Source organism: Vipera ursinii, assembly GCF_947247035.1.
Source record: "Vipera ursinii genome assembly, chromosome: 7".
Lineage (NCBI taxonomy): Eukaryota > Metazoa > Chordata > Lepidosauria > Squamata > Viperidae > Vipera > Vipera ursinii.
In genome coordinates, this window is record NC_139521.1 from 59,795,737 (window position 1) to 59,808,088 (window position 12,352).

At 45.7% G+C, this 12,352-nt stretch overlaps 1 protein-coding gene across 3 annotated transcripts in view; it reads right to left on the bottom strand.

The window, feature by feature from the left end:
• Positions 1-12,352, bottom strand: part of RAP1GDS1 (Rap1 GTPase-GDP dissociation stimulator 1) — a 92,036-nt gene continuing 79,684 nt past the window's right edge. For all 3 annotated transcript variants that reach the window (XM_083367830.1, XM_083367831.1, XM_083367832.1), the window contains 3 exons: positions 11,519-11,645; positions 9,604-9,732; positions 1-652 (listed from right to left, as the gene is read on the bottom strand). In XM_083367830.1, the coding sequence (XP_083223956.1) occupies positions 525-652; positions 9,604-9,732; positions 11,519-11,645 (384 nt within the window). In that variant the 3' untranslated portion in view covers positions 1-524. The remainder of the gene's footprint in view (positions 653-9,603; positions 9,733-11,518; positions 11,646-12,352) is intronic.

Consider the following 12,352-nt stretch of genomic DNA (forward strand, 5'->3'; position numbering starts at 1 on the left):
TGGATTTTATTGATTTTATCTCTAGGTACCACAGGATTGACATAAGTAGGCAAGACCAGTGAATGAGCAGCAAAATTTCATTTCCCTCTTTCATATCTAAAGCAGCAAAAAGAGAGGGGTGCTCCCAAGCCTTATCTCAACCGTCTTGCTGCCTCTACTGAGGAAGTAGGGAGTCTGAGAGGAGGTGTCATCACGGTTGTACCACTTTTACATTATTATAGGACTACAACATGCACATTCTAGTATGTGGCCCAAGCAACAAGAATACAAGGAGAACGACAACAAGGCTGCAGATTGCATGTATGCGTCTGCCGTGTGGATAAGAAAGACAGGATCCTATGACAATTGGCTATGGGTGTTTTAGAAATCTTAATTTAGAGAGGTACCTATAACAGTGTGGTGTGGGGATGTTACACTCATGCATTAGTGATGGTGGAAAAAACACGGCTGGGGTAACAGCAGCAGGACAGGACAAGAGGTGAGGTCAGTGACACGATGCTAATGTGGAAGTGGCGCTCCCTTCCTCAGCTTTCCACAGCGAGTCTCTGCTCTGTGAGGGAAGCCTGCTGGGCGACCGTTTTGTTCTCGTGGCTGCGGAGTTTTGATACGACGTCTAGGAAAGTCAGGCTTTGCACTTCCTTGTGAAGAGATTCTGTTAAACAGAGGTAAGATTGTTACTTCCCTGTTGGGCCTTTCTGGGAACAGCTGCTCTTTTGTCTGCATTTGCTATGAAGCTGAAATGAATGCAGACATTATCAAACCACCACTTGGCTGGTAGAGAAAACGGGAGGGAGCAAAAAGTGGCATCTTTCAAGCAGCTCAATGCAAATTGCTCTTTCCAATTCCTTAAATTGTATAGACAGGGAAGTAAACGAACAATCTGAGAAAAAAAGAAGCGCTTCCATTCCAGAAGCCTACTAAGAATGTACACAAGCTTGTGTTCTAGGAGCTATTATTGCCAGAATAGACAGAAAAACAAAACCCATTTCTTACAATCTATCTTTGGCCTGAATCAGAGTCTACCAGAGCTGGTTATCTTCTTGATGTGTGGGCTTCAGTTTTCTCAATCAGTCTTGCCTGTATCAGATAGAGCAGGTGTTTGGAGCTGCTGTCTTGAGAAAATGTAGCTCGTGTTATGCTAGTCTCGGCTTCATTTAGCCACAAAGACCAATTCCATTTGCAGGCTGTGTTGTATGGCAGACAAGGATAAAAGCTCACTTTTATTGCCAGGAAGACAACATGACTTTAGATGGTGATTTCACTTTGACTGGACTGGAATCCATTTGACAGCTTTCTGTAATTCTTGCTTCCCCTGCCTGCCTTTTGGCTCTTGATTTCCTGCCAATCTTCATATTCACCTTTTTCAATCAGTCTCCATATACTAATTCTTTCCTGCGTCACCATGGCAGGAAGAAACCAGCTTAGATTCAAAAGCCTTTTGGTTTACCCAAGAGTTGAATGGAAGGTCTTTTTTTGGCCTAGACTATTTAGCCACATCAAGATATGCCTCTTGTTCTCAGGACAGTTTAATATTCACTGCAGGTGTTCCTTTGACAGCATAAACAGGTTCCAGCAGCAAACCACTTTGCTGCATGAAAGATTTGAGCCTTTTCTTTCATTTTTATATGCAGCATTGATTACAAAGGCTATGAATTGAATGTTCCACTTCCTCTTACTTATTTTAATCTTATTTATCAAATTTAGAGACTGCCCATCTCACAGGGTGACTCTGGGCAGTGTAACTTTATGCTAAATTTACCATTAGATTATCTTTTTCAAACCTAAGGTGCCTGTTGGGAAGAGGAACAGCACAGGCAATAGTATCATCACCGCTGAATCCTGTAGCCCAGAAAGATAAAATAGCAGCAGCAGCTGTTGAAATCGACACATCCGCCAGGGATTGAAAGACTGTCTAAAATTCTCCATACGTTTCTATAGATACACACGTGATATTATAAAGATAACAGAAAAAAGAACTCTGCTAATTATTTTGACAAAAAGGTGGTAGGTCAAGAGGCAACTAATATTTGCCCATTTTATGGAGAGTGTAAGGAGACAAATTTTCCTTCCTGAACTGCATAGCCACGAAAGCTGCAGGCTTAGAAAAGTCTGGCTAGAAAAAAAAAGTGCTTTAATTTCATCCCTAGGAAGGAGAAAGTGAAGATGACAAAAATAGGAGGGAGTGGAGGGGGCTTTTAAAATGGCAGCGGCTGCTCTGTTTCAGTCCTATGTTGTTTCTTCATAAGGACATTATACTGGGTCCGAGCGTTAACATGAAACTGCACATAGGATGGCAGTCTCCTCTAATACATGGACAATTTACAACTAGATTTCAGTTCTTTGCTATTATGGACATATCAGATAAGTGGTTTAGAAAGACGATTGTCAATAATCCTGTGCTGAAATCTTCTTTTATTCCCGGGAACCCTGAGCATTTCTTTCAATTTCTCTTGCAATTGTGTTGGAGCTTGACTCTTAGAGGTGACAGATCTCTAGCTTTTGGGATTGCCCACGTTTTCCAGTAAGAAATGTCTAATGGGAAAATGTGGGAAGCTACCCAGGCTACAGACTGCTAGCAAGTTAATGGTGAAATGGAAGACAAGAAATGGGGCGTTGTCTTACCTGAACGCCTTTTCTCTCAGCATGACGATGGAGAATCCACAACAGAATGGGTTTATCCTTGTCTTCCTGCCCTAAGACCAAGTTAATCAAACTTTTGACCCGCCTCTTCCTCTGGCCAGTATCCCAGTCTTGACGGAGGCAGAGTCGTTGATGACCTCACAATATGGTGGCTCAAAAAAAAAAAAAGAAAAAAACAAGTCCCTGAACACAGGACCCGACGGACCTAATGGGTGGGAGTGGATTCTCCATCGTCATGCTGAGAAAAGGCGTTCAGGTAAGACAACGCCCCTTCTCCATCATGATCGATGGAGAATCCACAACAGAATGGGACATACCAAAGCCTCACTGTCCCTATGGGTGGGAAGCAGTCTGGGCCTGTGTTCCACTATCTGACACTACTCCCTGGAGAACTCCCCTACCAAACGAGGCATCTGCTGAGGCAAATCGATCTAGCTTATAATGCCTCACAAAAGGAGAAGGCGATGACCACATTGCTGCCCTACAAATCTCCTCAATCGACGCTTTCATTGCCCACGCCGAAGTTGCCGCACTGCGAGTGGAGTGCGCGGTGATCCGACTAGGAACTGGTGAGGACTGCGCCTTATACGCCTCTGCTATACATGCTCTAATCCATCTGCCAATGGTAGAGGCAGACACTTTCTGGCTCCTTGAAGAGGGTTGGAACGAAACAAAGAGGGCCTCAGATTTACGGAAGCTGTTCGCTTAATGTAACAACATAAGGCTCTGCGGATGTCCAGGGTGTGCCATTTACGTTCCAAGTTGTGAAATGGCTGGAGACAAAAATCTGGCAGTACAACCTCTTGCGACCTGTGAAATATGGAATTGATCTTGGGAACGAAAGACGGAGCCAACTGCAGGACCACCCTGTCGGCATGAAAGATGCACAAGTCGTCCCTGATAGATAGGGCTGCCAGCTCAAAAATACGCCTAGCTGATGTGACGGCCACTAGGAAGGCCAACGTAAGTGTCAGGAACCCCAGGGGACAGGTTCTGATGGGCTCAAAGGGAAGAGAAGTGAGAGCCTGTAGGACCTTGGACAGATCCCAAGAGGGATATCTGTGCACCACGGGCAGCTTGATGTTAGTCGCTCCCTTAACAAAGGAACGCACCATGGGATGCTGAGCCAAGGATGCTGAATTGCCACCTGTAATCATTGTGGACAGAGCAGCCACTTGCCTGCGTATTGTATTGGGTGACAGCCCCTTCCTAAGACCTTCCATCAAATAGTCCAAAATCTGTGGGATGGTGATCAATGCTGGGCTTAGCTGTTGCTGCATACACCAGGTGCAGAAATTTTTCCATGTGGAATCATAGATCCTGTTAGTAGAGGGTCTCCGAGATGCCTGCATCACAGTAATGACGTCTGAAGAGTAGGACGCCTGCGAAAGGAGTCGCCGCTCAAATGCCAGGCAGTTAACTAGATCCACTGGGGCTCTGGGTGATGTAGGATTCCCCTGGCTGAGTGATATTTGGTCTGGCGGAATCCTCCATGGAGGAGAGACTAATAGGCCCACGAGGTCGACAAACCATGGCCGTCTTAGCCAGTGTGGAGCAGCTAGTATTACCTCTGCCCGTTCCTGCAATATCTTCTGGATAACTGCTGGGATCAGGGGTAAAGGAGGAAAGGCGTACAGCAGACCTCTGGGTCACGGGCTGCGGACAGCATCTAACCTTTCCGCCCCTGGAGACGGGAACTGGGAAAAGAACCTCGGGAGCTGGGAGTTCGCTGGAGTAGCGAATAGGTCCAAAACCGGAAGACCCAACCTCTCCGATATCTTTTTGAAGATAGCTGGATGCAGGCGCCAATCGGAGGGATCCACTGTCACCCTGCTCAAGAAATCCACCTGGTGATTCGCCTGTCCCAAGATATGTTCGGCCTTGAGGGAGGAGAGGCTGGTTTCTGCTCAGGATCCCAACAACTGAGCCTCAGCCATCAGGGACTTGGAATCGGTATCCCCTTGATGGTTTACATGGGCTTTTGCCGCCACGTTGTCCGTGAGGACTAGAATGTGTTGACCCTCCACTGCGCAGTGGAAGTGGCGTAGAGCCAGGTGTATGGCCCTGAGCTCCAACCAATTTATATTGTGCCGTAAATCTGACTGGGACCACTGGCCCTGAGCCATCTGAGATTGTAGGTGTGCTCCCCAGCCAAACAGGCTGGCGTCTGAAGTCAGGGTGAGCCTGATGGGTTCCTTAAACAAGGTCCCCTTGGCCATTGCAGGGGAAATCCACCAGTGGAGGAATGTTAGGACCCGTGACGGAATCAGCACCCTCTGTTTGGAAGAACTGGTGCCCAGTCTCTGAAACGGAAGCAGGAACCATTGCAAGGGCCTGGAGTGTAGTCTGGCCCAAGGAACAATTGCTATGCAGGAAATCATTTTGCCCAACAGTTGAGAAAGCAACGCCAGGGCGACTACACACTCCCTTTGGACCTGGAGAATCAGGGACCGGATGCTGTCCTGACGTTCCCGAGAGAGGAAAACCTCGCATTACCTTGTATCTATTACTGCCCCCAAGTGAAGAAGGCGGATGGAGGGAACTGTCTGGCTCTTCTCGAAATTGTCAGAAAAACCGTGGTCTTGAAGAGTATTGAGAACCAAATCCAGGTCCGCATGAGCCTACTGAACCAAGGAGGATTGAATGAGGATGTTGTCCAGATAACATTGGATACGAACCGGAATGGATCACATATATGCGGCTATCGCTGCCAGGACCTTTGTGAACACCCTGGGAGCCGATGATAGACTGAAGGGTAGGGCCCTGTACTGAAAATGGCAGCCTGCATAACAGAACCTGAGAAATTTTCAGTGAGCAGGGAGGATGGGGATGTGTAAATATGCCTCCGTGAGATCGATGGATGTCAGGAGGTCTCACTTTCTGATGCCGGCCAATATGGATTGTAGCGTCTGCATCTTGAACCTCCTGCATGTCAAGTGTGTGTTTCGAGGATTGTTCTCCATCCCCTTGAGGTCTTGGGAACTACGAACAGAATGGAGTAGAACCCCCGTCCCTTTTGCCCCACTGGTACTGGTTCTATGGCACGGATGTCCAAAAAATGTTGGATGGCCTCCCTCATGAGACCAATTTTTACTGGACTTTTGGACAATGGACACTGGACGAAATGTCTCTGGATATGAATTCCAGAGACTGGCTGAATCTGATGGTGTTGAGAACCCAGAGGTCTGTGGTGGTGGTCTCCCATATGTGTGAGAAGACGGCCAACCTGCCCCCTATGGGAGAGCCCACCCTGTAGTCACTTGTACCGCCGGAAGGGACGGCCTGTCGCGCCACGAAAGGGCCGTTTGGTTTGTAATTGCTGTCTAGCCCTGTCCCTATTTCTGGACTTGTCAAATTGACGTTCTGGCCTGTGAGGAAAAGAACAGGAGGACTGGCCAAACACGGATCTGGGCCCTGATCGAAAGGAATACCCACGGTTATAAGTGGTAGCCCTCCTATCCGCTCTTTTGAAAGGGTGAGATAATACCTTGCGTTTCTCCCTACTTTCTGTCAGATAAGGATTCAGCACGGTATAGGGCAACTGCTAAGCGCCACTTGGACTGGACATCAGCCCGCCAATGCTTAAGCCACAAAAGTCTGCGAGCGGTGACATTGGATGCCATGGATCGAGATGAAAATCTGGCAGCATGTAGTGACGCATCCGCCATGTATTCTGAGGCTGCCACTAATTTGCTCAAATCCTGGTGCAAGCGTACCTCCTCCGGTGGAATTCTGGCCTGTATTTGACGGAGTCAGAGAATGGAGGATCTGGTGAAAAAGGAGGTGGAAGTAGCCACTCTTATGGCCCATGTAGCGGCCTGGTGAATTCTGCGAAAAGTGAACTCCAATTTTCTGTCTTCCGCCTTCAGGGCCTCAGCCATATCTCCTGACACCACAGAGGAAGAGAACAATGACATTAATGGATCATCCACAGCAGGAACATCTAACACTGTAGAAGTGTGGGATCCAAATTAACCTCTTATCTGTTCCCCCCCCCGGTGGGGGAAATGTGCCTGGTGTTCCCCATTGAGCCTGTATTGTGTCCAAGAATAGGGGAGGACAAGGGACGTGCTGTTGGATAAAGGCGGGTTGCGAAAAAACTGAACTTGTGTCCTGGCTGGTGGAGGGCCCTTCCTGGAAACTAGAGCCAATTTTTGCAACACTGCTGGCCTTGTGGAGCACTGATTTAAAGAGAGATGGATTAAAAAGTCCTATGAAGGGAGGAGGATCAGGAGACATGTCCTCATCCTCCAGCAACCCGTTCCATTCGATCATAATCTCCTGTAAGTGAGAGTCAGCTCCTGGAAGTTCTAGAAGGGGAGATCAGCCACTTCTGCCTGGGAGAGGAAAGAAGGAGCCCCTGACAATACCGACTTGGGTCTGGTTCCATGGTGAATCGAAGAAGCTATGCCCTGGATCAGGGCCTGCAATTGCTCTTGCGACAACAAGACATGAGGTTCTGAGGACCAAGACCCAGATGCTCTGGGCGTGCATGTCTCCTTAGGTCTGGGATGTGTGAGCTTCGATGTTGACGGGGGAATCTGGAAGTCAGATGTCTCGTTACAAGGAACCATTTCCACCTGTGCTGTCCCAGTAAATGGAGATAACGTTGATTCTCCTTCTGGGGACAGAGCCCCTGGGACAGCTGAGGTAGAAGGAGCAAGCTGTGGACCAAAGATTGAGGTCTCCATGGGAGCAGGAAATGACATTCCAGAAGCCTCAGCACCATGTCACTTTTGTGCCCTGGAGAATTGTCTCTCTAAGGTCTGGTGCCTCCTGCTGGCCTCCCTCTCAGCCGCCTTAGAAGATTTCTTGGCAGAAATAGCCTTGGCCTGTAGTTTGCCGGTCACCTCCTAAGTGGAGGATTTAAACTTCCTTTTCTTGGAAGTGCTGGGGGTGTCTGGAGAAGTTTGAGATGTCAAGTTGTCTGCCATTGTAATCAGAGATATCTCAGTGGTATGCTGAGAGGGATCTCAAAAACAGATATACAGTCAGTGGTGTACTGAGAGTAATCTCAATAGTAAGGAGCAGAGTACTAAAAGGAAACAGAGTCCCTCAAGGTAGTAAGCTGCCTACTTGAGGGTCAATCGTGGCTGCAGAACCAAACTAATGGTACTGCCCTCACACACTCAATGCTCCTGATGGCAGCAGGCCAAATAGCTCACTTAGTGACTGTAAGACCAACTCAATGGTGACAGCCAATCCACGTTTCACTTAGTGACGTGTTCCACTTAGTGATGGTCAGACCAAATTAATGGTAATAGCCAGTGCACGTGCAGGTCACTTAGAGACGGCAAGACCAGTTCAATGGTAACGGCCGGCACACGCTTCACTTAGTGACGTGTTTCACTTGGTGACGGACAGACCAAAACAATGGTAACAGCCAGTGCTCTTGTAGATGGCAAGACACGCAATGGTAACAAGCAACCCACACGTGATTCACTTAGTGGCGGCAGGCCAATTTGATGGTACATTCAGGCATGTGCAGTATGTTACTTCCTGTGGTTCGACTAATCAGAGTAGTAACAGAATACTTTGAAACTGAATCAGGTTGCTATGCCGTAATGGCTCCAAGTGCAGGGAATGAGCCTGCAGGTTGCATCAATGTTAGGTCCGATTGTTAGTTGCTTCGGATCTAAAACCTTGGTCCGAGTTGCAGCCATTGCTGCCTTCCACTAGTGTCCCAAAACCTTAGGTTCAGCAAGCAAAAAACAAGGAAACCTTGTTACTAAAACAAAAGCTGCCCTCCGTGTGGCACTCAAAATGGCGACCGCCGCCTGCAAAATCTAAAAGGCTGCTCCAGCTAGGAAAAGAAAACAAAATAACTGAAATCGCTTGAAAGCCTGGCAAAAAAAAAACAAACAAAAAAAAACCAGGCTCTCCCACTCTGCCTGACTCTTCATCTCAATATCACAGTCAGAAGAGAAAAAGAAAGCGGGAAAGGGGAATGAATGAACTACCACGTGGCCTTAGCTTAGGCCTGCAAAGCAGGCTGCCTAAGATTAAAAGCCCCCTTAGCCAGGTGGTCTGAAGTTCCACTAGTGATCACAACCACCTGAAACCACAACAGCTGAAACAAACTATAGTGAGAAAGGGAAAAAAGGAAAGGAAATAATAATAATAATAATGCGACCTGATTTGCCTAAGTATTGAGCCAAGCTTTAAATGTCTGTCAAGATTGGGATACTGGCCAGAGGAAGAGGCGGGGCAAAAGTTTGATTGACTTGCTCTCAGGGCAGGAAGACAAGGATAAACCCCTTGTGTTGTGGATTCTCCATCAATCATGCTGGAGAACAACATGTTTTCCTCAGGCAAATTTTAATAAAATACTTAGAACTTCCTTGTCTCCTTTGCCCCAAATTGCAAAACTAAACGAATGTGAAATAAATTGGAAAAAATTCCAAATGATTTTTCATGGTATGAATTCTTATCACATATTTAAATAACGAGTGTGATTTGTTCACATGTTTTGCTTTTATCTTCTGTTCAAACATGACAAGCTTAAAGTTTGACTATTTCTTTTCCCTTTTTGTCACTGTAATAAGTGGCAATGACCTTCAGAAAAGTATCCTTCCATGTCAAGAACTGTACCCATTCAACTTCATGCTACAGGTTTTTTATTGCAGACAGGAAACACAAGGGCAATGCTGATAAATCTCCCCCCCCCCCCCCCCGGCCTCCTGAATATGTTAGGCTTCTAGTGTTAGAGAAGTCCTGCCTAGAGAGATTTTTTGCCCAGAGAGGGTGTGTGTGGATTGCCATAGAGTTGATTTCCCCATTATTGCACTTTCAATTCAATAAACTTTAACAAAATTTAAACTGTCACAGAAACTGCCACTAACCCTGGTTTGTCAAAAGGAATATTCCATGTGTATATTTATGTGTGCAGTTAGCTGTATGTACCCATTCTTTCTCTTAAGACTGAAACAAAACAAACATGAAACAAAACTTGGGAAAACTCACCTGACCCCATAAGTGCACAGATCAGCACCATGGAATTGTACTTGATTTCTGGTGCGCTTCTCTCATCTGATAAGAGCCGGTGTAGAATCTGCACTAACTGTGCACTTTCAAGATCTTTCTCTGCTGTGGCTGTGAATTCAAACAGAGGAGAACTGTAAATCAGACACTGTAGAATAGATGTATTGCTTTCTGCAATTTAGTGTCTCTGTGTGTTGAGAGGGAACATGATATTCTCATTAAGAAGTTAGTTTATGGACTGGATGGTGTAACTTCTTAGATGGCTTCACAGATGGCTAAGAAAATGTACTCACACTACTGAACATTACTTCATCTGTTCCTTATTAAACTGGGATAAGATATGTACCACGGGACTGGCCTGTGTTCATTTTTAGAAATGAATTGGAGAAGAGATAAAAGAAATGCTTACTAAATTTGAATTTGCAAAAGGTGCAATACTAGGTAGGATAGCTCACATTTTAGAACAATGCTTTTATTTTATTTATTTTTATTTTTATTACATTTATATCCCGCCCTTCTCCGAAGACTCAGGGCGGCTTACAAGCTTAGCAGATACTCAAGATACTCAGAAACAGGCCAGGTGGCACAAACTCTCCTCCACAAACTGGCAAAGAGAAAGTTTAGCTGTAGGACTCCAGCTAGCACATGGAAGCAACCAAAATATTTTATGGACTCCAAGATTGGTTGGAAATCTTGGAGTCCAAGATTGATACAACTTCTGAAAAGTTAGGGTTTAGTAACTGATTTTATTATAGATAGATGATAGATAGACAAATAAACAGAGAGATGATAGAGAGATAGTGATAATATTAGTTGTCCTATATTAGGAAACAATGTCAATACAAGTCCCACGTTTTGAAAGTGTGCCACATGTGCACAAAGGGGTACAGCATACATCATGGCACTCTGCCCATCTTGCAAATATTGACAAACAAGATACTGTTGCTTCAACTCCCAACTCCTATGCATAACATAAGATAGTAAAAACTAATTGCTGGATCACAGTTTTACATCTCATTATAAATGGTAAACAAAATAACTGTGGAAATATGTACTTCTTTTTCTGTAAGTATTGGGTTTTATCTGTTTTCTTCAACAGAGTGACTGTTGAAACTTGAGATGAAAGGAAACAAATTCAAAGTGATCTTGATAGGCTGGAGATCTGGGTTGACAAAAACAGGATGTTATTGAACAGAGACAAATGCACAATTCTACGCTTGTAAAAAGGAAATGCAATATACAGGAATAGAAATGTGCAACAACACCTAGCTTTTTAATAACACATAAGGACCTTAGAATTGTAATTCATTACAATCTGAATATTTCTATAGGAGAAGGAATGGCAGAGCCAGGAGGAGGAGTAAAAAGAGGGATCAGTTTAAAGTCCTCATGCAGCCACAAAGTTGAGTTCCCCTTGACTGCAGCTGACTGTTATTTAACCAGGTGCTGACCAATGAGAAGATTCATGTGCATAGGCTTTTAGCAATAAATCAGTTAAACTGAACCTTCACACGTGGACCTGTTTTTTTTGTGTCTGATAAATTTTAGCTGTATGAAATGGTTGATTAAAAGACAACTGAAATTTTGCATCAGTCAATGTAATAATTCCACTGTATTTTACAATAGACGGACTATACTTTGATTACTCTGTAATGTTCTGAGCAGATGTTTTTAAGAAAAATTCAGAGAAACTAAGACAGGCTCAAAGAATGGCACTGAAGATGAGTGGCAGAGTGGAAGATAAATTCTAGCAAAGATTTAAAGCTATGTATAGGGCCACATCTTCCCACCCATTGGAATATATGTGTACGTGATACTCAGTGACATAATATCATGGCTTAGCATGCACCATTGAAGATGAGATAAATTACGAAACGTTAACCATTGGAATACTTACCTAATTCTAGAGCTGCTATTAATGCCAGAGCAACGAGAGCTTCATTCTGCATTATTACATGTTCACTAGTTGCCATGGTAACTAAGTGTTTAATGCCACCACTCTGAACAATGGTCCTAATTACATCCTTAAACAAAAATAACAGAATATGAAGCAAGATTGAAGTGCTTTACAGGTAAATACAACAGGCCAATTTGTTAATTTTTCATTCTTTACCTCCCGTCGATAGGGCTCGCAACTTGGGCGTCCTCAGTTTTGAAGACCATATAGGAGCCGTGACCAGGGGGGCCTTTGCCCAGGTTTGCCTGGTGCGCCAGTTGCGGCCCTACCTGGAACGAGATGCCCTGCGCACAGTCACTCATGCGCTCATGACCCCCCTGATTGGACTACTGCAACGCTCTCTACATGGGGCTGCCCTTGAGGACCACTCGGAGGCTTCAGCTGGTGCAGAATACAGCCGCGTGGGTTGTGATGGGGGTTTCCCGATACTCCCATGTAACACCTCTGCTCTGCGAGCTGCATTGGCTTCCGGTTGCCCTCTGGGTGAGATTCAAGGTGCTGGCGATGACCTATAAAGCCCTAAATGGCTTGGGTCCGGGATATCTGAGGGAACACCTGCTGCTGGCATCAAGCTCCCTTCGTCCTGTGCGCTCCCACAGGGTCTTCTCAGGGTACCGCCAGTAAAAGATTGCCGGCAGATAACACCCAGGGGGAGGGCCTTCTCTGTGGGTGCACCTGCCCTTTGGAACCAGCTGCCCGTAGAGCTTCGGACTGCCCCTGACCTTCGCTCATTCCGCCGGGACCTGAAGACTTGGCTCTTTGAGCTTTCTGGCC